The sequence below is a fragment of the Sus scrofa genome, chromosome 7 (genome assembly GCF_054392235.1).
Source record: "Sus scrofa isolate SSC_HxYL_T2T_F1_AM1 chromosome 7, Sscrofa_HxYL_maternal_Yorkshire_Landrace_v2.0, whole genome shotgun sequence".
In the NCBI taxonomy this organism is placed as follows: domain Eukaryota; kingdom Metazoa; phylum Chordata; class Mammalia; order Artiodactyla; family Suidae; genus Sus; species Sus scrofa.
The window spans coordinates 136,887,830-136,914,267 of record NC_139389.1 but is presented as its reverse complement, the minus strand read 5'-3'; the positions used below and the strand labels follow the sequence as shown (position 1 = coordinate 136,914,267).

At 58.7% G+C, this 26,438-nt stretch overlaps 2 protein-coding genes and 1 gene segment (V, D, J or C); all 3 read left to right on the top strand.

Annotated features, from left to right (window-relative positions):
• The first annotated feature begins 13,486 nt into the window (after positions 1-13,486).
• LOC396781 (IgG heavy chain) overlaps positions 13,487-26,438 on the top strand; it is a 79,435-nt gene continuing 66,483 nt past the window's right edge. For 2 of the 3 annotated variants that reach the window (XM_084967152.1, XM_084967151.1), the window contains exon 1: positions 13,487-13,546. In XM_084967152.1, the coding sequence (XP_084823278.1) occupies positions 13,504-13,546 (43 nt within the window). In that variant the 5' untranslated portion in view covers positions 13,487-13,503. Of the gene's footprint in view, positions 13,547-24,944; positions 25,220-26,438 lie in introns of those variants that run through there. The other variant, XM_084967154.1, reaches the window with a different exon arrangement.
• Positions 14,575-21,367, top strand: LOC110258673 (Ig mu chain C region-like). The segment is given in 5 exon segments: positions 14,575-15,154; positions 19,382-19,699; positions 19,782-20,114; positions 20,383-20,700; positions 20,831-21,367. Coding segments are annotated over 3 exon segments (927 nt in total).
• LOC146402121 (uncharacterized) lies at positions 22,508-23,667 on the top strand. Its single transcript, XM_084967155.1, has 2 exons — positions 22,508-23,312; positions 23,386-23,667. The coding sequence occupies exons 1-2, from the start codon at positions 22,656-22,658 to the stop codon at positions 23,392-23,394; spliced, it is 666 nt and encodes a 221-aa protein (XP_084823281.1). The 5' UTR covers positions 22,508-22,655; the 3' UTR covers positions 23,395-23,667.

Genomic DNA, 26,438 nt, shown 5'->3' with positions numbered 1-26,438 from the left:
AGGAGGGTGACAAACGGAAAGCACTGGAGTTCCTGTTGTGGCTCAGCAGGTTCAGAATCCGACTAGCACCCATGAGCATGCGGGGGCAAGCCCTGGCATCACTCAGTGGGTTAAGGATTCAGTGTTCCTGAAAGCTGCGGTGTAGACTGCAGATGCAGCTTGGAGTGGGTGCGACTGTGGCTGTGCTGGCGGCTGGCGGCTGGCGGCTGTAGCCCAGATTCGACCACTAGCCCAGGAACTTCCACTGGCCACAGGCGTGGCCCTAAGAAGGAAAAGAAAAGAAAAAAAGGGAAAAATGGAAAGTATGGCATTAAAAGGCAAAACAAGATAGACACCAAACACATCTGTCTTCATGTGAGTACACGTGAGTGTGCCCAACAGGCCCTTTAAAAGGACGAGACTGAAATTGGATCCCGAAACAAAACCCAACTCTGAGAGCCCTGAGCAATGTGCACAAAAGGAGTAAAGTCAAAAGACTTGGGTAAGGAAACGCCAGGCGCGTCTGGCTGTTTTCTGTGTGACGCACTGTGGAGCTCTGTGTCCTGGGCAGGTGACTGTCCCGGGATCAGCTCCTGTTCCCTCAGAGGAGGAAGGCTGGGGCATGGCCCGTCACCTCCTGCTTGAGTCCTGCAGCCTCTGGAAGCAGGGCACTGTTGTCCGTATTTTTACTGACAGGGAACTCGAGGCTCGGGGCATCTGGGCGGCCTTTCCGAAGGAAGGCTCTAGCAAATGTGGACCAGGTCGTGTCTGCAGCTCTGCAGCATGAAGGCCCTGGTACTTCCTGCTCCAGGGGGAGTGGGCCAGGTCCACACACCACAGAGACCACAGGAGCCAGCCTGGCTCAGAGCAAATGCAGAGTCACCAGCAGAGAAGCAACTCACCACGCATGGGCTAGTCCAGGGGGTCGGTGACTGTGGGGCCGGCACACCAAATCTTCCAAGGGGGAGTCTTCTTACTCCAGAGCCATGTTGGCTGGTCTGTCCATCCTGAGACCTCATGCACAGGACAGCGACACTGTGTTCTCCAGCACGGTGTGGGGAGCCGGCCAGGACCGGTGGTCACTGGGGGGCGGCCAAGAATTCCGAGGGCACTTGGCTCTTCTCCCTTCCCTTCTCCATCAGCCAGAAATTTACGATGGCAGGAATCTGTGGGAACAATGAGGCAGGACTCAGTGGCAGGAAAGAACCTCAGCTCCAAGTCAAGGCCACCCTCAGGAGGAGAGCTGGCAAGCTGCCCCAAAAGGCATAGGACCTGCAAAGCAGACAAACGCATGCAAACAATGCACGCAGCCATGCTGTTTGTCCAGCTCCTCTCCCTGCTCTGCGCGGCGAGGATGAGTGACCGACCCCTCTGCCACACCAGTGGATGCCCTCTTGAGGACTGTTGGCTGACCATTGACCTTGGGCTGATTTGCCATAACCTCAGGGCAAAGGGGGGATGAGGGGGAGGTGTCGTGATCTCTGAGACGTTGCTGAATGTGCAGGTCATTGTACCGAAGGGACAGGACTGCCCTGCTCCCAACAGGGTGCTGCCCTCAGGATCTAAACCCCAGGAGCTCCTGGCCCACCACTGGAAACCCACCGAGGATGCACCCTCATCTCTTGCAGCAGCTCCCAGGAGCAGCCAGGTAGAAAGAAGAGGCTAAAATGAGGTGCTCATATAGCAGTTCAGCCCCCTGGACCTCCTGGAGGAAAGTGTTCCTGGGTCAGGGAAGGCTGTGGATGGGGCACGGCTCTGGACACAGAGGTGTGGAAGCAGCTGGGGCTCCCCTTCTTGCATCAAAAATCAGGATGCAATGAGAGTGAGTTTTCCCTTGCCCTTGCTTCCTGCCACAGGTACTCTGAGGGCGCTTCGTGCCTCCAACCACAGCAGCTGTGCCGCTAATGCGAAGGACTGGCAGAGACATCCCCTGGGCCACCACCCCCACATCCTCAGGGCAGAGCACACTCCCACCTTATCTCTTCACTCTGGGACGAGGCCAGCCAGCTTTGGCATTCCCTTGAGGACAAGGCCTTCTGTCACCTGCAGCCAAAGGTACTCTGGTGGCCCTCCGGACCAGTGTCCTCCCAGGGATGTGGGGGACTCAGGAGATTTCCCAGAAACTTACCTCCTGCTGCCTCCTCTGGGTCTTTAGGATGGAGGGCGGAACAGGCCAGCAGGCACTGGAATCTTTTGTTCTTTTTTTGGCCTTTGAAGGTGAAATTTATTGCATGAGTCGGTGCCCTGTCCCCTTTTAAAATTTCATTAGAACGGGAAGGATCGAGACGGTGGAGGAGTAAGATGTCACTCTCCCAAAAACACACATACAAAACAAAAAAATACATACACGCAGAACAATTTGCGCAGAACAACTACCGAAAGCTGGCAGAAGACCTTAAACCTCCAAAAAGGGCAAGAAACCCTCCACATGGCTGGGTAGAACAAAAGGGAAAAGGAGAGAGAGAGAGAAAGGAATCAGGATGGGAATAGTGCTGCTGAGAGGGAGCTGCTAAAGAGAAAAGGAACTCACACCCTGGGAAGCTACCAAACCAACGGGGAGATCAGCCAAGACGGAGGGACCTCAAAGTCATGGAGAAGAGCACAGCAGCTGGACTGAGGATGGCAAAGCAGAGAGAGAACCACACAGGTCATCTGCACCACCGCCCTGGACACCACAGCTTGAGATGCTCAGGCAGGGGCTGGGCGTGGAGAATCAGGCTCCAGAGGCCAGTTCCAGGGAGAGGACTAGGGTTGGCTGTGTGGAGAAGGCCTGAGGGTCTAGGGAGTAGTGTGCCATGGGCTGGCGAACAGAACGCCACAGCCAAGGGAACCCGGGAAGAGGGCCAGGCCTGGAGGAGAAGCAAGGTGCCGTTGCTGGAAGAGCGAGAGGGGAGGGCAGACCTCCATAGGAATTTCCCCATGCACGCATGGACTCTCAGATGGCAGGCGCCTCTGTCACAGGCCAAGGGTGGTGAGGCACCACTTGCATGGGCTACCAGTGATAGGGACAAACTACAGCAGTCGTCTCAGACGCCAGAGTGGGGTGTGGCCCACCACCACCAGGGGTTGCGAACAGGCGCAACCTGTGGCCCCAGTCACCTCAGAGTTGGCAAGGAGGACACGCCAACCAAGTACCACTCACTGTGCTCTCACTCCCCTGAGAACACACCTGCCCTGCTGCTGCCACTGCCAAATGCTCTGGGTGCTGCCTACGTGTGCCTGATCACTGTCACTTCCTAGGACCCTGCAACTTGGAGCAGCCGGCACCACCTTCCCACGGGTCCTTGCCACTGCCAAGGGTCCAGCAACCAGGCCCTGGCTACTAGCCCTGCCCATGGCCTCCATCTCCCTGGAAGCACATGCAGCACCCTAAGAGTAAATAGTAAGCCTCACAAAATACTCAGGTGCACTCATGCAGATACATAGCCCTCCACGACTGTGGTAGTTGTTTTCCCTCCACTCACAGGATAAGAAAAATATGAGCAAAATGAAGAAGCTTGGGAACCATGCCCCGTTAAAAGAACAGGAGATTCACATGAAGGAGCAAACAATGAAACAGACCTCTGCAGTCTAATAGACACTGAGTTCAAAAAGGAGGTAGTGAAAATACCGAAGGAATTAAGGGTGAATATGAAGGAATTAAAACGGGATACGAACAGTAAAGCAGATCACTTCAGAAAGGAACTAGAAAATATAAGGAGGAGCCAAGAAAAATCAGAACATTCATTTGCAGAGATGCAAGCTGAGTTAAAGGCCCTGCACGAGCAGAATGAATAAGGCGGAGGAACGCATTAGTGACTTGGAAGATAGAAGAGTGGAAATCACCCAATCACAGCAGACAGAAAACCAAATGAAAAAAACATGAAACCAGTATAAGAGAGCTGTGGGATAATATAAAGCAGACCGATCTATGCATAATAGGGATTTCAGAAGGAGAAGAAAAAGGAAAGGGGATTGACCATATAGTTAAAGAAGCTATGGCTGAAAACGTTCCAACTCTAAAGGAAACAGATATCAAGATACAGGAGGCACAGAGGGCCCCAAACATGTTGAACCCAAACAGGTCCACACCAAGACGTATGCTAAGAAAAGTGGCAAAAGTTAAAGAGAGGGTTCTAAAGGCAGCAAGAGAAAAACAAATTACAAGGGAACCCTCATAAGGCAATCGGCTATTTTCTCTACAGAAACAATACAGGCAAGAAGAGAGTGGCAAGATATATTCAAAGTTCTAAAAGAGAAACATTTGCAGCATAGAATATACTACCCAGCAAGAATATCATTTCAAAGAGGAGAAATAAAGATTTTCTCCAACAAATAAAAACTAAATGAGTACAGAAATACTAAACTCATTCTAAAAGAAGTGCTGAAAGACCTCGTCTACATGAAAAAGAAGTAAGAAGAAAAAGAATGGAGGAAATCACAGTGGAAAAGGAATTACTTAAATAAGCCAGTATACAGATCAAAGCGGGGGGGACTATTGTAAAAGTAGTAGGACAAACATGAAGATGTTGAAAAAGGACTTCATATCGTAACATGTGGTGGGGAGTGAAACTGAGAAAATCTTAGACACTCTTTTAGAATGTGTTTGAGCCTATATGACTATCACACAAAAGCAAGCAGAAATAGGAAGGGGTTAACATACTTGAAAAACAGGGCAACCACAAATCAAAACCGAACATGACCTTTAAAAAAAAAAAGAAAAAACAGAAAAGAAGAGGACACAAGCATAAAACAAAAGGAAATCATCCAACCAAAAGAAAGAGAGAAAGGAACAAAGGAGATACACAGAATCAACTGGAAAACAAGGTTTACAATGGCAATAAATACATATTTATCAATACTTACCTTACGTTTCAATGGACTGGATGTTCCAATCAAAAAGACATAGAGTGGTAGATTGGATAAAAAAGCAAGAACCTAAAATATGCTGCCTATAAGAGACTCACCTTAAGGCAAAGGATACATATAGATTGAACGGAAGGGGATGGGAAAAGCTATTTCAAGCCAAAGGACAAGACAGGAAAGCAGAAGTTGCAATACTCGTAACAGACAAAATAGACTTAAAATGAAGGCCATAAAGAAAGACAAAGAAGGACACTATTTAATGATTAAGGGATCCTTCCAAGGAGAGGATATTACAATTTTCATGAAGTGTTCCCCTAATATAGGAGCACCCACATACATATAACAAATACCAACAGGTAACAGGAGAAACATGGGAATGCAATCATAGCAGGAGACTTTAACAGCCCTCTCACATCAATGGACAGATCCTCTAAACAGAAAATCACCACGGCAACAGAGATCCTAAGTGACACAATAGAACAGTTAGACTCAACTGACATTTTCAGTACATTACACCCCCCCCCAAAAAAAATCAGAATATACATTCTTTTCAAGAGCACACGGAACATTCTCAAGGATTGACCACATGTTGGGGCACAAAGCTGACCTGAACAAATTGAAGAGTATAGAAATTATTTCAAGTATCTTCTCTGACCACAGTAGCATGAAACTAGAAATCAACCACAGAAAAAGAAATGTGAAAAAACTGAATACATGGAGACTAAACAACATGCTACTAAAATACCAATGGGTCAACAAGGAAATCAAAATGGGAATTAAAAAATACCTTGAGGAGTTCCCGTCGTGGTGCAGTGGTTAACGAATCCGACTAGGAACCATGAGGTTGCGGGTTCGGTCCCTGCCCTTGCACAGTGGGTTAACGATCCGGCGTTGCCGTGAGCTGTGGTGTAGGCTGCAGACGCGGCTCGGATCCAGCGTTGCTGTGGCTCTGGCGTAGGCCGGTGGCTACAGCTCCGATTCAACCCCTAGCCCGGGAACCTCCATATGCCGCGGGAGCGGCCCAAGAAATAGCAACAACAACAACAACAACAACAAAAGACAAAAAAATAAAATAAAATACCTTGAGACAAATGATAATGCAGACATAACCTCTCAAAATCCATGGGATGCTGCAAAAGCAGTGCTCAGAGGGAAATTCATAGCAACACAGGCCTTGCTCCAAAAAGAAGAAAAATCTCTTATTGACAATTTCACAAACCACTAAAAGAATTAGACAACGAAGAACAAATAAAACCGAAAGTCAGCCAAGGAAGAAAATCATAAAGATCAGTGAGGAAATCAATAAAACAGAGATTCAAAAACAATAGAAAAAAATCAATAAAACAAAGAGCTGATTCTTTGACAAACCTCTGGCCAGACTCACCTAGAAGAGGACACAAAGAACTCAAAGAAACAAAATAAGAAATGAAAGGGAAAAACCTCAGTGGGTACCACAGAAATACAGAAAACCATAAGAGGATACGATGAACAATCATACGCCAACAAATCTGATAACCTAGAAGAAATGGACAACTTTCTAGAGACTTAAAGCCCCCTAAAACTGAACCAAGAAGAAATAGATCAAGTGAACAGGCTGATCACAAGAAATGAAATGGAATACACAATGAAAACACACCCTACAAGCAAAAGTCCAAGACCGGGTAGCTTCACAGGTTAATGCTACCAAACATACAAAGAGGAAATTATACCCATCTTTAAATGTTTCTGAAAGTTTGAAGAAGAAGGAACACACCTAAAGACGTTCTATGAGGTCATCATAACCCTTATACCAAAACCAGACAAATATGCTACCAAAAATGAAAATTATAGGCCTCTATCCCTGATGAATATAGATGCAAAAATTCTCAAAAAAAGGAAAATTAGCCAACCAAATCCAACAACGCAAAAAAGAGATCATGCACCATGACCAAGTGGGATTCATCCCAGGTTCACAAGGATGGTTCAACACATGCAAATCAATCAACGTCATCCACCACATGAACAAAAGAAAAGTCCAAAACCACGTGATTCTCTCAATAGTTGCAGAAAAAGCATTTGACAAAGTCCAACATCCATTTATGATAAAAACTCTCACCAGAGTGGGTATAGAGGGAACACACCTTAACATAATCAAGGCCATTTATGACAAACCCACAGCCAGTATAATACCCAGTGGAGAAAGGCAGAAAACCTTCCTGCTAACATCTGGAACAAAACAAGGATGCCCATGTTCACCACTTTCATTCACCACTTTCACAGTATTGGAATTCCCAGGCACAGCATTCGGACAAAGGAAGGAAATAAAAGGTATCCAGATTGGAAGAGAAGAGGTAAAATTGTCACTGAATGCAGATCACATGATACTATATATAGAAAACCCTGGGGACTCCCCACAAAAACTACTAGAATCAATCCATCGATTCAGAAAAGTAGCAGGATACAAGATTAGCATTCAGAAAGTGATTGTACTTCTGTATACTGACAACGAAATATTAGAAAAGGAATACAAAAATAAATACCTTTTAAAATCACACCCCAAAAGTGTAAATACTAAGGAGTAAACCTGGCTCGGAAGGTGAAAGACTTCTATGCTGAGAATTATAAAACATTGATCCAGGAAATTAAAGAGGATTCAAAGAAATGGAAAGATAGTCCATGCTCCTGGACTGGAAGAATGTATATTGTTAAAATGGCCATACTCCCCAAAGGCACCTACAGATTCATTGCAATCCCTACCAAATCACCCATGACAATTTTTCACAGAACTAGAACAAACAACCCCAACACTTACATGGAACATAAAAACCCAGAATTGCCGAAGCAATTCTGAGGGGGGAAAAACCAAGCAGGGGGAATAACTCTCCCTCGGGCACTACTACAAAGCCACAGTCATCAAAACAGTGTGGTGCTGGTACAAAAACAGGCAGACAGGTCAGTGGAACAGAATAGAGAACCCAGAAAGAAACCCAGACACCTGTGGTCAATTAATCTTGGACAAAGGAGGCAAGAACAGAAAATGGAGAAGTCTCTTCAGCAAGCGGTGCTGGGAGAAATGGAAGCCCACCTGCAAATCAGTGAGACTAGATCTCACCCCCCACCAGGCATGAAAATAAACTCCATATGGCTGACAGACGTAAACGTAAGACAAGACACCATCAAACTCCTGGAAGAGAATGCAGACAAAAGATTCTCTGCCGTCAACCTTACTAATATTTTCTCAGGTCAGTCTCCCAAGACAACAGAAATAAAAACACAAATAAACCAATGAGAACTAATCCAACTGACAAGTTTTGCCCAGCAAAGGAAACCATAAAGAAAAGAGACAACCTACAGAACATAGTTTCAAATGATGCAACGAACAAGGGCTTAATCCCCAAAACATACAAACAATTTATACAGCTCAACAGCAAAAAAGCAACAACCCAATCAAAAATGGGCAGAAGACCTGAATAGTCATTTCTCCAAAGAGGACGTACAGATGGCCAATGGGCACATGAAAAAAAAAAAAGTTTCAACATCACTAATTATTGGAGAAATGCAAATCAAAACTTCAGTGAGGTACCACCTCTCACCAGTCAGAATGGCCATCATTAATAAGCCCACAAACAACAAATGCTGGAAAAGATGTGGAGAAAAGGGACCCCTCCTGCACTGGTGGTGGGAATGTAAGCTGGTACAACCACTATGGAAAACAATATGGGGGTACCTCAGAAACCTAAATATAGAACTACCAGGGACCCAGCAATCCCACTCCGGGTATATATCCGGACAAAACTTTCCTTGAAAAAGACACATGCACCCGTGTATGTTCACTGCAGCACTATTCACAACAGCCCAGACTTGGAAACAACCTAAATGTCCATCAACAGATGAATGGATTAAGAAGATGTGGTCCGTATACACAATGGAATACTCCTCAGCCATAAAAACGAACGTAATATTGCCATTTGCAGCAACATGGAATGAACCATAGACTCTCGTACTGAGTGTGGGAAGTCGGAAAGAGAAAGACCAATGCCGTATGATACCGCTTATATCGGGAATCTAATACAAAGCACAGATGAACATTTTTACAGAAAAGAAACAAACTCCTGGACGTGGAGAAGAGACTTGTGGTTGCCTAGAGGGAGGGGAAGGTGTGGGATGGATGGGGAGTTCGGGGTGAGTAGATGCAAACTATTGCATTAGGAGTGGAGAGGCAATGAGATCTGCAGCGCAGGGAACTACGTCTAGTCACTTGTGATGGAACCCGACGGAGGATAATGTGAGAAAAGGAATGTGTACATACGTGCGCGCGTGTGTGTATGACTGGGTCGCTTTGCTGTACAGCAGAAATTGACAGAACAATGTAAATCAACTAATATGGAAAAAATAAAAACCTAAAACAATAAAATTCCATTAGCAATTCTAGCTCTTACCCTCTTTTGCTCATGTCCTTGAGCATTAAAGGAGGGATCTCCTGTTTCTTCTTCTTTTGCTAAATCATTGCCACTGTTGATTTCTTGACTACAGCAGCCACATGCCCTCGTACAGCTTCCGACCTGAGAAATGAAGCGCTGGGGCTTTTTCCCCGGTGTTTCTGCCCATGAGGACCTTCCTGGTGGGCGGAGCGGTCAGAAGGCCGTCTCAGACTCCGACCCCCCCCCCACAAACGTGAGGTAGGCCTGTGTTCTGGCCACCGGGTCTACCACAGTGCCAGCCCTGGGAGGAAATGCCCCCGAGTCAGGATGGGCTACCAAAGCTGGAGACCCTCGGCCCACCCACGGCCCTGGCCTCCAGCAAGGCCTCTGATCACTCAAGCAGATGTCCCTCTGAAGCCTGTGTCTGCTGGACGCCATGATCCAGACGTTCAAGCAGAGTGGGTGCTGGTCCGGTCACACTTCGCCCGATGGCTTGTCCCTCTAGCTGGGACACCAAAGCCAGGAAGCCACTCCCAGCTTCCTGGCTATTTTCAGAGGCAGGGGTGCGAGTATCCTGTGATGCCAACATGCAACTGGATGGCGGGGAGCCCTCTCCACCGGCCCTCAAGTCCTGGGGGAAGCCCAGTGGGGACACACCTTCCCAGGCGCCTGCTCTGGGATGGGGCCGACCCCGCGAGACCGCGGCTGTGGGGAGCAGCTGAGAGACGGACTCAGCAAGGCCAGGGATCCCAGTTCTGGCCACTCCGTTACGCAGATCAGACACCACGCCTGTCACTCACTGGGGCACAGGCCTGGAACACTCGTGTTTTCCCTGGCACATGCTTGTGGTAGGTGGGGGCAGGAGCAGCGTTCCAGAACTGGACCGTGAGATGCTGTAGATGGAGCCCAGCCCGGGCGTGAGCACACTCAGCCATACGTGTGCAGGCTGCGGGCCCACTGGCCCTGCACCCCTCTGTCTAGAAGACGCTGGAGAGAGGCCAGACTTCCTCGGAACAGCTCAAAGAGCTCTGTCAAAGCCAGATCCCATCACACGTGGGCACCAATAGGCTATGCCAGCCTCCAGGGGCCGAACTGGGTTCTCCACGGCGCACATGAAGCCTGCAGCCTGGCTTATCCTCTTCCGTGGTGAAGAGGCAGGCCCGGGACTGGACGAGGGGCTAGCAGGGTGTGGTAGGCACCTTGCGCCCCCCACCCCGGCAGGAACCAGAGACCCTGGGGCTGAGAGTGAGCCTCCAAACAGGACGCCCCACCCTTCAGGCCACCTTTCAATCCAGCTACACTCCACCTGCCATTCTCCTCTGGGCACAGGGCCCAGCCCCTGGATCTTGGCCTTGGCTCGACTTGCACCCACGCGCACACACACACTTCCTAACGTGCTGTCCGCTCACCCCTCCCCAGCGTGGTCCATGGGCAGCACGGCAGTGCGCGTCCGGCGGTAGTGAGTGCAGAGGTCCCTTCCCCTCCCCCAGGAGCCCCAGGGTGTGTGCAGATCTGGGGGCTCCTGTCCCTTACACCTTCATGCCCCTCCCCTCACACCCACCCTCCAGGCGGAGGCAGCGAGACCTTTGCCCAGGGACTCAGCCAACGGGCACACGGAGGCCAGCCCTCAGCAGCTGGCTCCCAAAGAGGAGGTGGGAGGTAGGTCCACAGCTGCCACAGAGAGAAACCCTGACGGACCCCACAGGGGCCACGCCAGCCGGAACCAGCTCCCTCGTGGGTGAGCAATGGCCAGGGCCCCGCCGGCCACCACGGCTGGCCTTGCGCCAGCTGAGAACTCACGTCCAGTGCAGGGAGACTCAAGACAGCCTGTGCACACAGCCTCGGATCTGCTCCCATTTCAAGCAGAAAAAGGAAACCGTGCAGGCAGCCCTCAGCATTTCAAGGATTGTAGCAGCGGCCAACTATTCGTCGGCAGTGGCCGATTAGAATGACCGTGGAGAAGGGCGGAAGGGTCTCTCGTGGGCTCTGCGGCCAACAGGCCCTGGCTCCACCTGCCCGCTGCCAGCCCGAGGGGCTTGGGCCGAGCCAGGAACCACAGTGCTCACCGGGACCACAGTGACTGACCAAACTCCCGGCCAGAGCAGCCCCAGGCCAGCCGGGCTCTCGCCCTGAGGACTCACCATCAGATGCACAAGGGGGCGAGTGTGGAAGAGACGTGTCGCCCGGGCCATTTGGGAAGGCGAAGGGACCTTCCAGGTGGACAGGAGGTGGGACGCACTCCAGGCAAGGGACTGGGTCCCCAAGGCCTGGGGAAGGGGTACTGGCTTGGGGGTTAGCCTGGCCAGGGAACGGGGAGCGGGGCGGGGGGCTGAGCAGGGAGGACCTGACCTCGTGGGAGCGAGGCAAGTCAGGCTTCAGGCAGCAGCCGCACATCCCAGACCAGGAGGCTGAGGCAGGAGGGGCTTGCAGCGGGGCGGGGGCCTGCCTGGCTCCGGGGGCTCCTGGGGGACGCTGGCTCTTGTTTCCGTGTCCCGCAGCACAGGGCCAGCTCGCTGGGCCTATGCTTACCTTGATGTCTGGGGCCGGGGCGTCAGGGTCGTCGTCTCCTCAGGGGAGAGTCCCCTGAGGCTACGCTGGGTGGGACTATGGCAGCTCCACCAGGGCCTGGGGACCAGGGGCCTGGACCAGGCTGCAGCCCGGAGGACGGGCAGGGCTCTGGCTCTCCAGCGTCTGGCCCTCGGAAATGGCAGAACCCCTGGCGGGTGAGCGAGCTGAGAGCGGGTCAGACAGACAGGGGCCGGCCGGAAAGGAGAAGTTGGGGGCAGAGCCCGCCAGGGGCCAGGCCCAAGGTTCTGTGTGCCAGGGCCTGGGTGGGCACATTGGTGTGGCCATGGCTACTTAGATTCGTGGGGCCAGGGCATCCTGGTCACCGTCTCCTCAGGTGAGCCTGGTGTCTGATGTCCAGCTAGGCGCTGGTGGGCCGCGGGTGGGCCTGTCTCAGGCTAGGGCAGGGGCTGGGATGTGTATTTGTCAAGGAGGGGCAACAGGGTGCAGACTGTGCCCCTGGAAACTTGACCACTGGGGCAGGGGCGTCCTGGTCACTGTCTCCTCAGGTAAGACGGCCCTGTGCCCCTCTCTCGCGGGCTGGAAAAGGAATTTTCCAAGATTCCTTGGTCTGTGTGGGGCCCTCTGGGGCCCCCGGGGGTGGCTCCCCTCCTGCCCAGATGGGGCCTCGGCCTGTGGAGCACGGGCTGGACACACAGCTCGAGTCTAGGGCCACAGAGACCCGGGCTCAGGGCTCTGTGTGGCCCGGCGACTGGCAGGGGGCTCGGGTTTTTGGACACCCCCTAATGGGGGCCACAGCACTGTGACCATCTTCACAGCTGGGGCCGAGGAGTCGAGGTCACCGTCTCCTCAGGTGAGTCCTCGTCAGCCCTCTCTCACTCTCTGGGGGGTTTTGCTGCATTTTGTGGGGGAAAGAGGATGCCTGGGTCTCAGGTCTAAAGGTCTAGGGCCAGCGCCGGGGCCCAGGAAGGGGCCGAGGGGCCAGGCTCGGCTCGGCCAGGAGCAGAGCTTCCAGACATCTCGCCTCCTGGCGGCTGCAGTCAGGCCTTTGGCCGGGGGGGGTCTCAGCACCACCAGGCCTCTTGGCTCCCGAGGTCCCCGGCCCCGGCTGCCTCACCAGGCACCGTGCGCGGTGGGCCCGGGCTCTTGGTCGGCCACCCTTTCTTAACTGGGATCCGGGCTTAGTTGTCGCAATGTGACAACGGGCTCGAAAGCTGGGGCCAGGGGACCCTAGTCTACGACGCCTCGGGTGGGTGTCCCGCACCCCTCCCCACTTTCACGGCACTCGGCGAGACCTGGGGAGTCAGGTGTTGGGGACACTTTGGAGGTCAGGAACGGGAGCTGGGGAGAGGGCTCTGTCAGCGGGGTCCAGAGATGGGCCGCCCTCCAAGGACGCCCTGCGCGGGGACAAGGGCTTCTTGGCCTGGCCTGGCCGCTTCACTTGGGCGTCAGGGGGGGCTTCCCGGGGCAGGCGGTCAGTCGAGGCGGGTTGGAATTCTGAGTCTGGGTTCAGGGTTCGGGGTTCGGCCTTCATGAACAGACAGCCCAGGCGGGCCGTTGTTTGGCCCCTGGGGGCCTGGTTGGAATGCGAGGTCTCGGGAAGTCAGGAGGGAGCCTGGCCAGCAGAGGGTTCCCAGCCCTGCGGCCGAGGGACCTGGAGACGGGCAGGGCATTGGCCGTCGCAGGGCCAGGCCACACCCCCCAGGTTTTTGTGGGGCGAGCCTGGAGATTGCACCACTGTGATTACTATGCTATGGATCTCTGGGGCCCAGGCGTTGAAGTCGTCGTGTCCTCAGGTAAGAACGGCCCTCCAGGGCCTTTAATTTCTGCTCTCGTCTGTGGGCTTTTCTGACTCTGATCCTCGGGAGGCGTCCGTGTCCCCCCCGGGGATGAGGCCGGCTTGCCAGGAGGGGTCAGGGACCAGGAGCCTGTGGGAAGTTCTGACGGGGGCTGCAGGCGGGAAGGGCCCCACCGGGGGGCGAGCCCCAGGCCGCTGGGCGGCAGGAGACCCGTGAGAGTGCGCCTTGAGGAGGGTGTCTGCGGAACCACGAACGCCCGCCGGGAAGGGCTTGCTGCAATGCGGTCTTCAGACGGGAGGCGTCTTCTGCCCTCACCGTCTTTCAAGCCCTTGTGGGTCTGAAAGAGCCATGTCGGAGAGAGAAGGGACAGGCCTGTCCCGACCTGGCCGAGAGCGGGCAGCCCCGGGGGAGAGCGGGGCGATCGGCCTGGGCTCTGTGAGGCCAGGTCCAAGGGAAGACGTGTGGTCCTCGTGACAGGTGCACTTGCGAAACCTTAGAAGACGGGGTATGTTGGAAGCGGCTCCTGATGTTTAAGAAAAGGGAGACTGTAAAGTGAGCAGAGTCCTCAAGTGTGTTAAGGTTTTAAAGGTCAAGGTGTTTTAAACCTTTGTGACTGCAGTTAGCAAGCGTGCGGGGAGTGAATGGGGTGCCAGGGTGGCCGAGAGGCAGTACGAGGGCCGTGCCGTCCTCTAATTCAGGGCTTAGTTTTGCAGAATAAAGTCGGCCTGTTTTCTAAAAGCATTGGTGGTGCTGAGCTGGTGGAGGAGGCCGCGGGCAGCCCTGGCCACCTGCAGCAGGTGGCAGGAAGCAGGTCGGCCAAGAGGCTATTTTAGGAAGCCAGAAAACACGGTCGATGAATTTATAGCTTCTGGTTTCCAGGAGGTGGTTGGGCATGGCTTTGCGCAGCGCCACAGAACCGAAAGTGCCCACTGAGAAAAAACAACACCTGCTTAATTTGCATTTTTCTAAAAGAAGAAACAGAGGCTGACGGAAACTGGAAAGTTCCTGTTTTAACTACTCGAATTGAGTTTTCGGTCTTAGCTTATCAACTGCTCACTTAGATTCATTTTCAAAGTAAACGTTTAAGAGCCGAGGCATTCCTATCCTCTTCTAAGGCGTTATTCCTGGAGGCTCATTCACCGCCAGCACCTCCGCTGCCCGCAGGCATTGCTGTCACCGCCACCGTGACGGCGCACACGATTTTCAGTTGGCCCGCTTCCCCTCGTGATTAGGACAGACGCGGGCACTCTGGCCCAGCCGTCTTGGCTCAGTATCTGCAGGCGTCCGTCTCGGGACGGAGCTCAGGGGAAGAGCGTGACTCCAGTTGAACGTGATAGTCGGTGCGTTGAGAGGAGACCCAGTCGGGTGTCGAGTCAGAAGGGGCCCGGGGCCCGAGGCCCTGGGCAGGACGGCCCGTGCCCTGCATCACGGGCCCAGCGTCCTAGAGGCAGGACTCTGGTGGAAAGTGTGAGGGTGCCTGGGGCCCCTCCGGAGCTGGGGCCGTGCGGTGCAGGTTGGGCTCTCGGCGTGGTGTTGGCTGTTTCTGCGGGATTTGGAGGAATTCTTCCAGTGATTGGGAGTCGCCAGTGACCGGGCACCAGGCTGGTAAGAGGGAGGCCGCCGTCGTGGCCAGAGCAGCTGGGAGGGTTCGGTAAAAGGCTCGCCCGTTTCCTTTAATGAGGACTTTTCCTGGAGGGCATTTAGTCTAGTCGGGACCGTTTTCGACTCGGGAAGAGGGATGCGGGCGGAGGGCATGTGCCCAGGAGCCGAAGGCGCCGCGGGGAGAAGCCCAGGGCTCTCCTGTCCCCACAGAGGCGACGCCACTGCCGCAGACAGACAGGGCCTTTCCCTCTGATGACGGCAAAGGCGCCTCGGCTCTTGCGGGGTGGTGGGGGGGAGTCGCCCCGAAGCCGCTCACCCAGAGGCCTGAGGGGTGAGACTGACCGATGCCTCTTGGCCGGGCCTGGGGCCGGACCGAGGGGGACTCCGTGGAGGAGGGCGATGGTGGCTGCGGGAGGGAACCGACCCTGGGCCGAGCCCGGCTTGGCGGGATTCCCGGGCGAGGGCCCTCAGCCGAGGCGAGTGGGTCCGGCGGAACCACCCTTTCTGGCCAGCGCCACGGGGCTCTCGGGACTGTCCGGGGCGACGCTGGGCTGCCCGTGGCAGGCCTGGGCTGACCTGGACTTCACCAGACAGAACAGGGCTTTCAGGGCTGAGCTGGATTGGGCTGAGCTGAGCCAGGTTTAGCGAGGCCAAGTGGGGCTGAACCAGGCTCAACTGGCCTGAGCTGGGTTGACCTGGGCTGACCTGGGCTGAGCTGAGCTGGGCTGGGCTGGGCTGGGCTGGGCTGGACTGGCTGAGCTGAGCTGGGTTGAGCTGAGCTGAGCTGGCCTGGGTTGAGCTGGGCTGGGTTGAGCTGAGCTGGGTTGAGCTGGGTTGAGCTGGGTTGATCTGAGCTGAGCTGGGCTGAGCTGAGCTAGGCTGGGGTGAGCTGGGCTGAGCTGGTTTGAGTTGGGTTGAGCTGAGCTGAGCTGGGCTGTGCTGGCTGAGCTAGGCTGAGCTAGGCTAGGTTGAGCTGGGCTGGGCTGAGCTGAGCTAGGCTGGGCTGATTTGGGCTGAGCTAAGCTGAGCTAGGCTGCGTTGAGCTGGCTGGGCTGGATTGAGCTGGCTGAGCTGGCTGAGCTGGGCTGAGCTGGCCTGGGTTGAGCTGAGCTGGACTGGTTTGAGCTGGGTCGATCTGGGCTGAGCTGTCCTGGGTTGAGCTGGGCTGGGTTGAGCTGAGCTGGGTTGAGCTGGGCTCAGCAGAGCTGGGTTGAGCTGAGCTGGGTTGAGCTGAGCTGGGCTGAGCTGGCCTGGGTTGAGCTGGGCTGAGCTGAGCTGGGCTGGGCTGCCCTGGGTTGAGCTGAGCTGGACTGGTTTGAGCTGTGTCGAGCTGGAATGAGCTGGCCTGTGTTGAGCTGGGCTGGGTTGAGCTGGGCTGAGCTGGATTGAGCTGGGTTGAGCTGAGCTGGGCTGGGCTGTGCTGACTGAGCTGGGCTGAGCTAGGCTGGGGTGAGCTGGGCTGAGCTGATCCGAGCTAGGCTGGGCTGGTTTGGGCTGAGCTGAGCTGAGCTAGGCTGGATTGATCTGGCTGAGCTGGGTTGAGCTGAGCTGGGCTGAGCTGGTCTGAGCTGGCCTGGGTCGAGCTGAGCTGGACTGGTTTGAGCTGGGTCGATCTGGGCTGAGCTGGCCTGGGTTGAGCTGGGCTGGGTTGAGCTGAGCTGGGTTGAGCTGGGCTGAGCTAGGCTGAGCAGAGCTGGGTTGAGCTGAGCTGGGTTGAGCTGGGCTGAGCTAGGCTGGGGTGAGCTGGGCTGAACTAGGCCTAGCTAGGTTGGGCTGAGCTGGGCTGGTTTGGGCTGAGCTGAGCTGAGCTAGGCTGCATTGAGCAGGCTGAGCTGGGCTGAGCTGGCCTGGGGTGAGCTGGGCTAGGTGGAGCTGAGCTGGGTCGAGCTGAGTTGGGCTGAGCTGGCCTGGGTTGAGGTGGGCTGAGCTGAGCTGAGCTAGGCTGGGTTGAGCTGGCTGGGCTGGTTTGCGCTGGGTCAAGCTGGGCCGAGCTGGCCTGGGTTGAGCTGGGCTCGGTTGAGCTGGGCTGAGCTGAGCCGACCTAGGCTGGGATGAGCTGGGCTGATTTGGGCTGAGCTGAGCTGAGCTAGGCTGCATTGAGCAGGCTGAGCTGGGCTGAGCTGGCCTGGGGTGAGGTGGGCTGAGCTGAGCTGAGCTAGGCTGGGTTGAGCTGGCTGGGCTGGTTTGCGCTGGGTCAAGCTGGGCCGAGCTGGCCTGGGATGAGCTGGGCCGGTTTGGGCTGAGCTGAGCTGAGCTAGGCTGCATTGAGCAGGCTGAGCTGGGCTGAGCTGGCCTGGGGTGAGCTGGGTGAGCTAAGCTGAGCTGGGCTGGTTTGGGCTGAGCTGGCTGAGCTGGGTCCTGCTGAGCTGGGCTGAGCTGACCAGGGGTGAGCTGGGCTGAGTTAGGCTGGGCTCAGCTAGGCTGGGTTGATCTGGCAGGGCTGGTTTGCGCTGGGTCAAGCTGGGCCGAGCTGGCCTGGGATGAGCTGGGCTGGTTTGGGCTGAGCTGAGCTGAGCTAGGCTGCATTGAGCAGGCTGAGCTGGGCTGAGCTGGCCTGGGGTGAGCTGGGCTGGGTGGAGCTGAGCTGGGCTGAACTGGGCTAAGCTGGCTGAGCTGGATCGAGCTGAGCTGGGCTGAGCTGGCCTGGGGTGAGCTGGGCTGAGCTGAGCTGAGCTAGGCTGGGTTGAGCTGGCTGGGCTGGTTTGCGCTGGGTCAAGCTGGGCCGAGCTGGCCTGGGATGAGCTGGGCTGGTTTGGGCTGAGCTGAGCTGAGCTAGGCTGCATTGAGCAGGCTGAGCTGGGCTGAGCTGGCCTGGGGTGAGCTGGGCTGGGTGGAGCTGAGCTGGGCTGAACTGGGCTAAGCTGGCTGAGCTGGGCTGAGCTGGCCTGGGGTGAGCTGGGCTGGGTGGAGCTGAGCTGGGCTGAACTGGGCTAAGCTGGCTGAGCTGGATCGAGCTGAGCTGGGCTGAGCTGGCCTGGGGTGAGCTGGGCTGAGCTGAGCTGAGCTAGGCTGGGTTGAGCTGGCTGGGCTGGTTTGCGCTGGGTCAAGCTGGGCCGAGCTGGCCTGGGTTGAGCTGGGCTGGGCTGAGCTGAGCTAGGCTGGGTTGAGCTGGGCTGGGCTGAGCTGAGCTAGGCTGCATTGAGCTGGCTGGGCTGGATTGAGCTGGCTGAGCTGGCTGAGCTGGGCTGAGCTGGGCTGAGCAGAGCTGGGCTGAGCAGAGCTGGGTTGTGCTGAGCTGGGTTGAGCTGGGCTGAGCTGGGCTGAGCAGAGTTGGGTTGAGCTGAGCTGGGTTCAGCTGGGCTGAGCTAGGCTGGGTTGAGCTGGGTTGAGTTGGGCTGAGCTGGGCTGGGTTGAGCGGAGCTGGGCTGAACTGGGCTGAGCTGGGCTGAGCGGAACTGGGTTGATCTGAATTGAGCTGGGCTGAGCCGGGCTGAGCCGGGCTGAGCTGGGCTAGGTTGAGCTTGGGTGAGCTTGCCTCAGCTGGTCTGAGCTAGGTTGGGTGGAGCTAGGCTGGATTGAGCTGGGCTGAGCTGAGCTGATCTGGCCTCAGCTGGGCTGAGGTAGGCTGAACTGGGCTGTGCTGGGCTGAGCTGAGCTGAGCCAGTTTGAGCTGGGTTGAGCTGGGCTGAGCTGGGCTGTGTTGATCTTTCCTGAACTGGGCTGAGCTGGGCTGAGCTGGCCTAGCTGGATTGAACGGGGGTAAGCTGGGCCAGGCTGGACTGGGCTGAGCTGAGCTAGGCTGAGCTGAGTTGAATTGGGTTAAGCTGGGCTGAGCTGGGCTGAGCTGGGCTGAGCTGGGTTGAGCCAGGTCGGACTGGGTTACCCTGGGCCACACTGGGCTGAGCTGGGTGGAGCTCGATTAACCCGGTCAGGCTGAGTCGGGTCCAGCAGACATGCGCTGGCCAGGCTGGCTTGACCTGGACACGTTCGATGAGCTGCCTTGGGATGGTTCACCTCAGCTGAGCCAGGTGGCTCCAGCTGGGCTGAGCTGGTGACCCTGGGTGACCTCGGTGACCAGGTTGTCCTGAGTCCGGGCCAAGCCGAGGCTGCATCAGACTCGCCAGACCCAAGGCCTGGGCCCCGGCTGGCCAAGCCAGGGGCGGTGAAGGCTGGGCTGGCAGGACTGTCCCGGAAGGCAGGTGCACGTGGAGCCGCCCGGACCCCGACCGGCAGGACCTGGAAAGACGCCTCTCACTCCCCTTTCTCTTCTGTCCCCTCTCGGGTCCTCAGAGAGCCAGTCTGCCCCGAATCTCTTCCCCCTCGTCTCCTGCGTCAGCCCCCCGTCCGATGAGAGCCTGGTGGCCCTGGGCTGCCTGGCCCGGGACTTCTTGCCCAGCTCCGTCACCTTCTCCTGGAACTACAAGAACAGCAGCAAGGTCAGCAGCCAGAACATCCAGGACTTCCCGTCCGTCCTGAGAGGCGGCAAGTACTTGGCCTCCTCCCGGGTGCTCCTACCCTCTGTGAGCATCCCCCAGGACCCAGAGGCCTTCCTGGTGTGCGAGGTCCAGCACCCCAGTGGCACCAAGTCCGTGTCCATCTCTGGGCCAGGTGAGCTGGGCTCCCCCTGTGGCTGTGGCGGGGGCGGGGCCGGGTGCCGCCGGCACAGCTGACGCCCCGTTCCTGCCTGCAGTCGTAGAGGAGCAGCCCCCCGTCTTGAACATCTTCGTCCCCACCCGGGAGTCCTTCTCCAGTACTCCCCAGCGCACGTCCAAGCTCATCTGCCAGGCCTCAGACTTCAGCCCCAAGCAGATCTCCATGGCCTGGTTCCGTGATGGGAAACGGGTGGTGTCTGGCGTCAGCACAGGCCCCGTGGAGACCCTACAGTCCAGTCCGGTGACCTACAGGCTCCACAGCATGCTGACCGTCACGGAGTCCGAGTGGCTCAGCCAGAGCGTCTTCACCTGCCAGGTGGAGCACAAAGGGCTGAACTACGAGAAGAACGCATCCTCTCTGTGCACCTCCAGTGAGTGCAGCCCCTCGGGCCGGGCGGCGGGGCGGCGGGAGCCACACACACACCAGCTGCTCCCTGAGCCTTGGCTTCCGGGAGTGGCCAAGGGCGGGGAGGGGCTGTGCAGGGCAGCTGGAGGGCACTGTCAGCTGGGGCCCAGCACCCCCTCACCCCGGCAGGGCCCGGGCTCCGAGGGGCCCCGCAGTCGCAGGCCCTGCTCTTGGGGGAAGCCCTCCTTGGCCCCTTCAGGGCGCTGACGCTCCCCCCACCCACCCCCGCCTAGATCCCAACTCTCCCATCACCGTCTTCGCCATCGCCCCCTCCTTCGCTGGCATCTTCCTCACCAAGTCGGCCAAGCTTTCCTGCCTGGTCACGGGCCTCGTCACCAGGGAGAGCCTCAACATCTCCTGGACCCGCCAGGACGGCGAGGTTCTGAAGACCAGTATCGTCTTCTCTGAGATCTACGCCAACGGCACCTTCGGCGCCAGGGGCGAAGCCTCCGTCTGCGTGGAGGACTGGGAGTCGGGCGACAGGTTCACGTGCACGGTGACCCACACGGACCTGCCCTCGCCGCTGAAGCAGAGCGTCTCCAAGCCCAGAGGTAGGCCCTGCCCTGCCCCTGCCTCCGCCCGGCCTGTGCCTTGGCCGCCGGGGCGGGAGCCGAGCCTGGCCGAGGAGCGCCCTCGGCCCCCCGCGGTCCCGACCCACACCCCTCCTGCTCTCCTCCCCAGGGATCGCCAGGCACATGCCGTCCGTGTACGTGCTGCCGCCGGCCCCGGAGGAGCTGAGCCTGCAGGAGTGGGCCTCGGTCACCTGCCTGGTGAAGGGCTTCTCCCCGGCGGACGTGTTCGTGCAGTGGCTGCAGAAGGGGGAGCCCGTGTCCGCCGACAAGTACGTGACCAGCGCGCCGGTGCCCGAGCCCGAGCCCAAGGCCCCCGCCTCCTACTTCGTGCAGAGCGTCCTGACGGTGAGCGCCAAGGACTGGAGCGACGGGGAGACCTACACCTGCGTCGTGGGCCACGAGGCCCTGCCCCACACGGTGACCGAGAGGACCGTGGACAAGTCCACCGGTAAACCCACCCTGTACAACGTCTCCCTGGTCCTGTCCGACACGGCCAGCACCTGCTACTGACCCCCTGGCTGCCCGCCGCGGCCGGGGCCAGAGCCCCCGGGCGACCATCGCTCTGTGTGGGCCTGTGTGCAACCCGACCCTGTCGGGGTGAGCGGTCGCATTTCTGAAAATTAGAAATAAAAAGATCCACTCAAAAGATGCTGGTCATGATGAGCGATGCTCTCCCTGCTGGGGCCATGGCTGTGCTGCTCCCACCCTGCAGACCACCCCCCCGCCCCCCGCCTCTCCCACGTGCCTCCCGCCCACGCCGGGAAGCCCCTGCGCCCCTCGCCGAACGCTCACAGCAGACCAAGCCCGTGCTCACTGCTCCTCTAGCTGCTTCCACGGCCGCACGCAGGGCACGCGGGTGTGCAACACATGGAGGCATGCACACACACGGGCACATGCACACGTGCACAGGGACACCCACGGGCACATGCACACATGCAGGCACGGACACAGACACGCATGCGCATGGGCAGGGGCGTGCGTGCACGTGACACAGAGACGCACGTGTCGTGAGCGTGGGACACAGACACACACGCAAGCGCAGGCACACAGGTACAAACACACGCACGTGGACAGAACATGGGCACGCAGGCACACGCTGACGCACACACGGACGGACGCATGTTGGTGCACACACGCGCTCTCCGTCACTCGGTGCCCCTCGGCCGATGCCTCGCCCTCCCTGGCAGGGCCCCCTGCACCATGCTGGCTGCCTGGCGTCGTGCCCAAGCTCTGCTTGTCCCTCTGTCTCAGCTTGGAGGTGTGTCCAGGGGCCGGCCCAGCCTGGACTCCTGCCATGGCCACCAGTCCCAGCCCCAGAGCAAGGCGCCCAGAGGGTCAGCCTGGGTCTGGCCAGCTGGGCCCCAGGAAAGCCCTGGCCCATGTCCAGGAGAGGTTCCTCTCCAGTCCAGGCTCTTTGAAGGTGGCAGCACACTGACCTGCCTTCCCTGCCAAGGGGCTCAGGCGGGCCCTCTCCTGCGGACAGGGTCCAAGCCAGCTGTGCTCACACAGCCCAGGGGCGAGGCTGTCCCGGGAGGCACCTCCTCGAAGCAGGAAGCTGCGGGGAGCCCCATCTGAGCGGGGTCTGCCCAGCAAACACCCGGCCCTAGAGAAGGCGGGCACCAAGGCCCGCTGGAGCAGGGAGTGAGGGGCACCCAGCCAGGTGGGCGGTGGGGGGGGCGACAGTCTCTGCTGACCCTGGCACCCCTGCTTCGGGCTGCCTCCTAGACACCCCGACGCTCCTGGGCTCCAGACAGCCCCGTGTCCATCAGCCGGGGGGGGTGCGCTGTGAGCCCACTGAAGGTCCTCAGTCAGCTCGTCCCACGTCCCTGTCCCAGGGCTTCAAATGCCTGTCCCTTGGCCCCCCAGCCCTGAGTGCTGGGGAGGCAGACGAAGCAGCCAGGACCCACGCAGCCTCCCATGAGTGCCTTGGCCCCATGAGGGGGCGGTGCCTCCGAGGAAGCGAGGAGGGGCCCCCAGCACAGACCCCCCCCACAACCTGCCCCTCCGAGCTGGTCCTCACTGGCCCAGGGGCTGGCCCCAAGCCTCAGCGGACAGGAGACCCCACTCCCTGCCTCTCAGTCACAAGTGGGGAGGCTGGGGCACCAGGGGCCACTCCGCCGGGGCCCCCCTCTGGCCCCAGTGCAGGCCACACCCGTGCCTACCTGCGCTGCTCCGGCTTGCCCTCTGCCACTCCCGGTCTCCAAGGACCTGGCGCTCGGGGTCGCCGCCCCACTCAGCTTCCCCCAGGCTCGGCTCTGCGCCCCCCAGCCGCCCCCAGTCAGCGGGTGAGGGGTCTCCATGCCTCCCCAAGACCTTTCCTGACCAGCCCAGGAGCCCCCAGCCCCAAGGGGGAGGCCGCGTGCATCCCCCTCCCGCGCCCCGCTCGCTTGCTTCTGCCCGCGCGCCCGGCCTCCCGGGGGGCGTCATGCCGGGGGCGGCGGGCGGCTTTGCTGAGCCCGTGCGTGTCTCCCGCAGAGGGGGAGGTGAGCGCTGAGGAGGAAGGCTTCGAGAACCTCAACACCATGGCCTCCACCTTCATCGTGCTCTTCCTCCTGAGCCTCTTCTACAGCACCACCGTCACGCTGTTCAAGGTAGGCGGGGGCGGCCCGGCACCACGTGAGCCCCTAGCCCTCACACCCACTTACGCCGCCTCTGCCCCTGCAGGTGAAGTGATGCCAGCCAAGCATGTGGGGGACCAGAGACGGAACAGGAGGGGTGCCCCCTGGGGGTCCGGGGTCCCTGGCCACATGGCCCGTCCCCTTGTACTGAAATCTTCCCCGTGTCCCTCGCCAGCTTCCAGCCCTAGAAACTGGCTTCTCTCCACGCGGCCGAATGCTGCGGCCGAGCACAGCGCCCACAGCCGTGGGCCCTGCCCAGCCCTGCCTGGCCCTGCTTTGTAATGTGGCGCTTGTGGCCTTGAAATAAACGCGTATGTTTTATCTCGTGCAACTGCTTCCTCGTGAAGGTTCTTTTCTCCCCGAGTCTCACCCCGGGGCGGGGTGGGGGGGGCAGGCCCTGAGAATGGACCCCAGCTCCCACGGGCTCAGGGAAGGGGTACTTGCACCGCCTCCCCGGCCTGTGGGGATGTGCGGCCCGGGCTCGGGGCTGGTCCAGAGGAAGGCAGACGGCCGAGCCGGAGGCAGCCCAGGCCTGGCTCCCCCAGCGCGACCAGAGCGGGCTCCCCTGTGTGTCGTCAGCACAGGCCCTGCCCCGGGCGCCGCGCGACGCCTTGTCCCTCTCTGTCGCCGTCCCAGCAAGCCCAGCCACCAGGAGGCCTTGTCTGACTTGGGAGCCTCCGTGGCATGTGCAGCTGGGCTGGGAGGAGCGCTGGGCAGGTCTGCAGCCACGGCGCGCCCTGCAGGCGTGCGGGGGGTGCCTGGAGCGCCGAGGCAGGCCCGGGGGTCTCCAGTGAGACAGTGAGGAGCGTGCCGGACGAGAGGGCAAGAGCACGGAAGAAAGCCGCGGGCAGCTGGCGGGAGGCGGGGGGGCCGCAGCCGGGGATTAGCCCTGGCAGACCGGAGCCGGAGCCGTGCGAGGTGCCGTGGGCGCGGCAGGGCTCGCTCTGCACGGAGAGGTCCGGGCCAGCGGTGGCAGCAAGGGTCAGGGAGGAGAAGGCAGAGGCCTGGCAGACCGCGGGGACCAGAGGAGGTGACCCGGTGAGGGTGGTCCTGTGAGCCCGGTCCCCCGGAGGAGATTTCAGGGTGCTGGTGAGTGGGAGGGAGCTCCCAGGACCGACTCTTCTGAGGGTGTCAGGGGCCCGAGCCCCGGCTGGCCCTGAAGAGGTGACTAAGACAGAACTGTAAGTGGACGTGCGTCCCAGGAGAAATCCATCCCCCAGCAGTGGGCACCCAGGGGGTCTTTCCAGGCTCTGGCTTGATTCTGGGTAAGCAGAGCCCTTTGAGGCCCAAACTGGCAGGCGGGGGGGGAAATTTCCGAAGGGCACCACAAAGGGCAAGGCAGCTCCAGCAGGTGGGGGGCTCTCGGCAGGCCAGGGGGCTGAGGAGGGCACCTGGAGGTGGCACAGGGCTGTCCCAACACAGAGCCACACGAAAGGCTGACCGACGTGGAGGCACTCTCCCGGCCTGGGGACTGCGGTGGCACCAAGGCGGGCCAGGGCTGGCTCCTTCTGAGGCCGGGGCTGGGGGGCGAGCCAGCACCCAGGTCCTGTTTAACCAGTTGAATTGAGTTTTCGGTCTTAGCTTATCAACTGCTCACTTAGATTCATTTTCAAAGTAAACGTTTAAGAGCCGAGGCATTCCTATCCTCTTCTAAGGCGTTATTCCTGGAGGCTCATTCACCGCCAGCACCTCCGCTGCCCGCAGGCATTGCTGTCACCGCCACCGTGACGGCGCGCACGATTTTCAGTTGGCCCGCTTCCCCTCGTGATTAGGACAGACGCGGGCACTCTGGCCCAGCCGTCTTGGCTCAGTATCTGCAGGCGTCCGTCTCGGGACGGAGCTCAGGGGAAGAGCGTGACTCCAGTTGAACGTGATAGTCGGTGCGTTGAGAGGAGACCCAGTCGGGTGTCGAGTCAGAAGGGGCCCGGGGCCCGAGGCCCTGGGCAGGACGGCCCGTGCCCTGCATCACGGGCCCAGCGTCCTAGAGGCAGGACTCTGGTGGAGAGTGTGAGGGTGCCTGGGGCCCCTCCGGAGCTGGGGCCGTGCGGTGCAGGTTGGGCTCTCGGCGTGGTGTTGGCTGTTTCTGCGGGATTTGGAGGAATTCTTCCAGTGATGGGAGTCGCCAGTGACCGGGCACCAGGCTGGTAAGAGGGAGGCCGCCGTCGTGGCCAGAGCAGCTGGGAGGGTTCGGTAAAAGGCTCGCCCGTTTCCTTTAATGAGGACTTTTCCTGGAGGGCATTTAGTCTAGTCGGGACCGTTTTCGACTCGGGAAGAGGGATGCGGGCGGAGGGCATGTGCCCAGGAGCCGAAGGCGCCGCGGGGAGAAGCCCAGGGCTCTCCTGTCCCCACAGAGGCGACGCCACTGCCGCAGACAGACAGGGCCTTTCCCTCTGATGACGGCAAAGGCGCCTCGGCTCTTGCGGGGTGGTGGGGGGGAGTCGCCCCGAAGCCGCTCACCCAGAGGCCTGAGGGGTGAGACTGACCGATGCCTCTTGGCCGGGCCTGGGGCCGGACCGAGGGGGACTCCGTGGAGGAGGGCGATGGTGGCTGCGGGAGGGAACCGACCCTGGGCCGAGCCCGGCTTGGCGGGATTCCCGGGCGAGGGCCCTCAGCCGAGGCGAGTGGGTCCGGCGGAACCACCCTTTCTGGCCAGCGCCACGGGGCTCTCGGGACTGTCCGGGGCGACGCTGGGCTGCCCGTGGCAGGCCTGGGCTGACCTGGACTTCACCAGACAGAACAGGGCTTTCAGGGCTGAGCTGGATTGGGCTGAGCTGAGCCAGGTTTAGCGAGGCCAAGTGGGGCTGAACCAGGCTCAACTGGCCTGAGCTGGGTTGACCTGGGCTGACCTGGGCTGAGCTGGGCTGGGCTGGGCTGGGTTGGACTGGCTGAGCTGAGCTGGGTTGAGCTGAGCTGAGCTGGCCTGGGTTGAGTTTGCTGGGCTGGGCTTAGCTGGGTTGAGCTGGGTTGAGTTGGGCTGAGCTGGGCTGAGCTGGGCTAGTTGGACTCGGCTTGGCTCGCCTGGGCAGGACTGGGCTGAGCTGGGCTGAACAGGGTTGTGCTCTGCTGAGCTGGGATGAGCCGGGCTGGGTTGATCTAGGC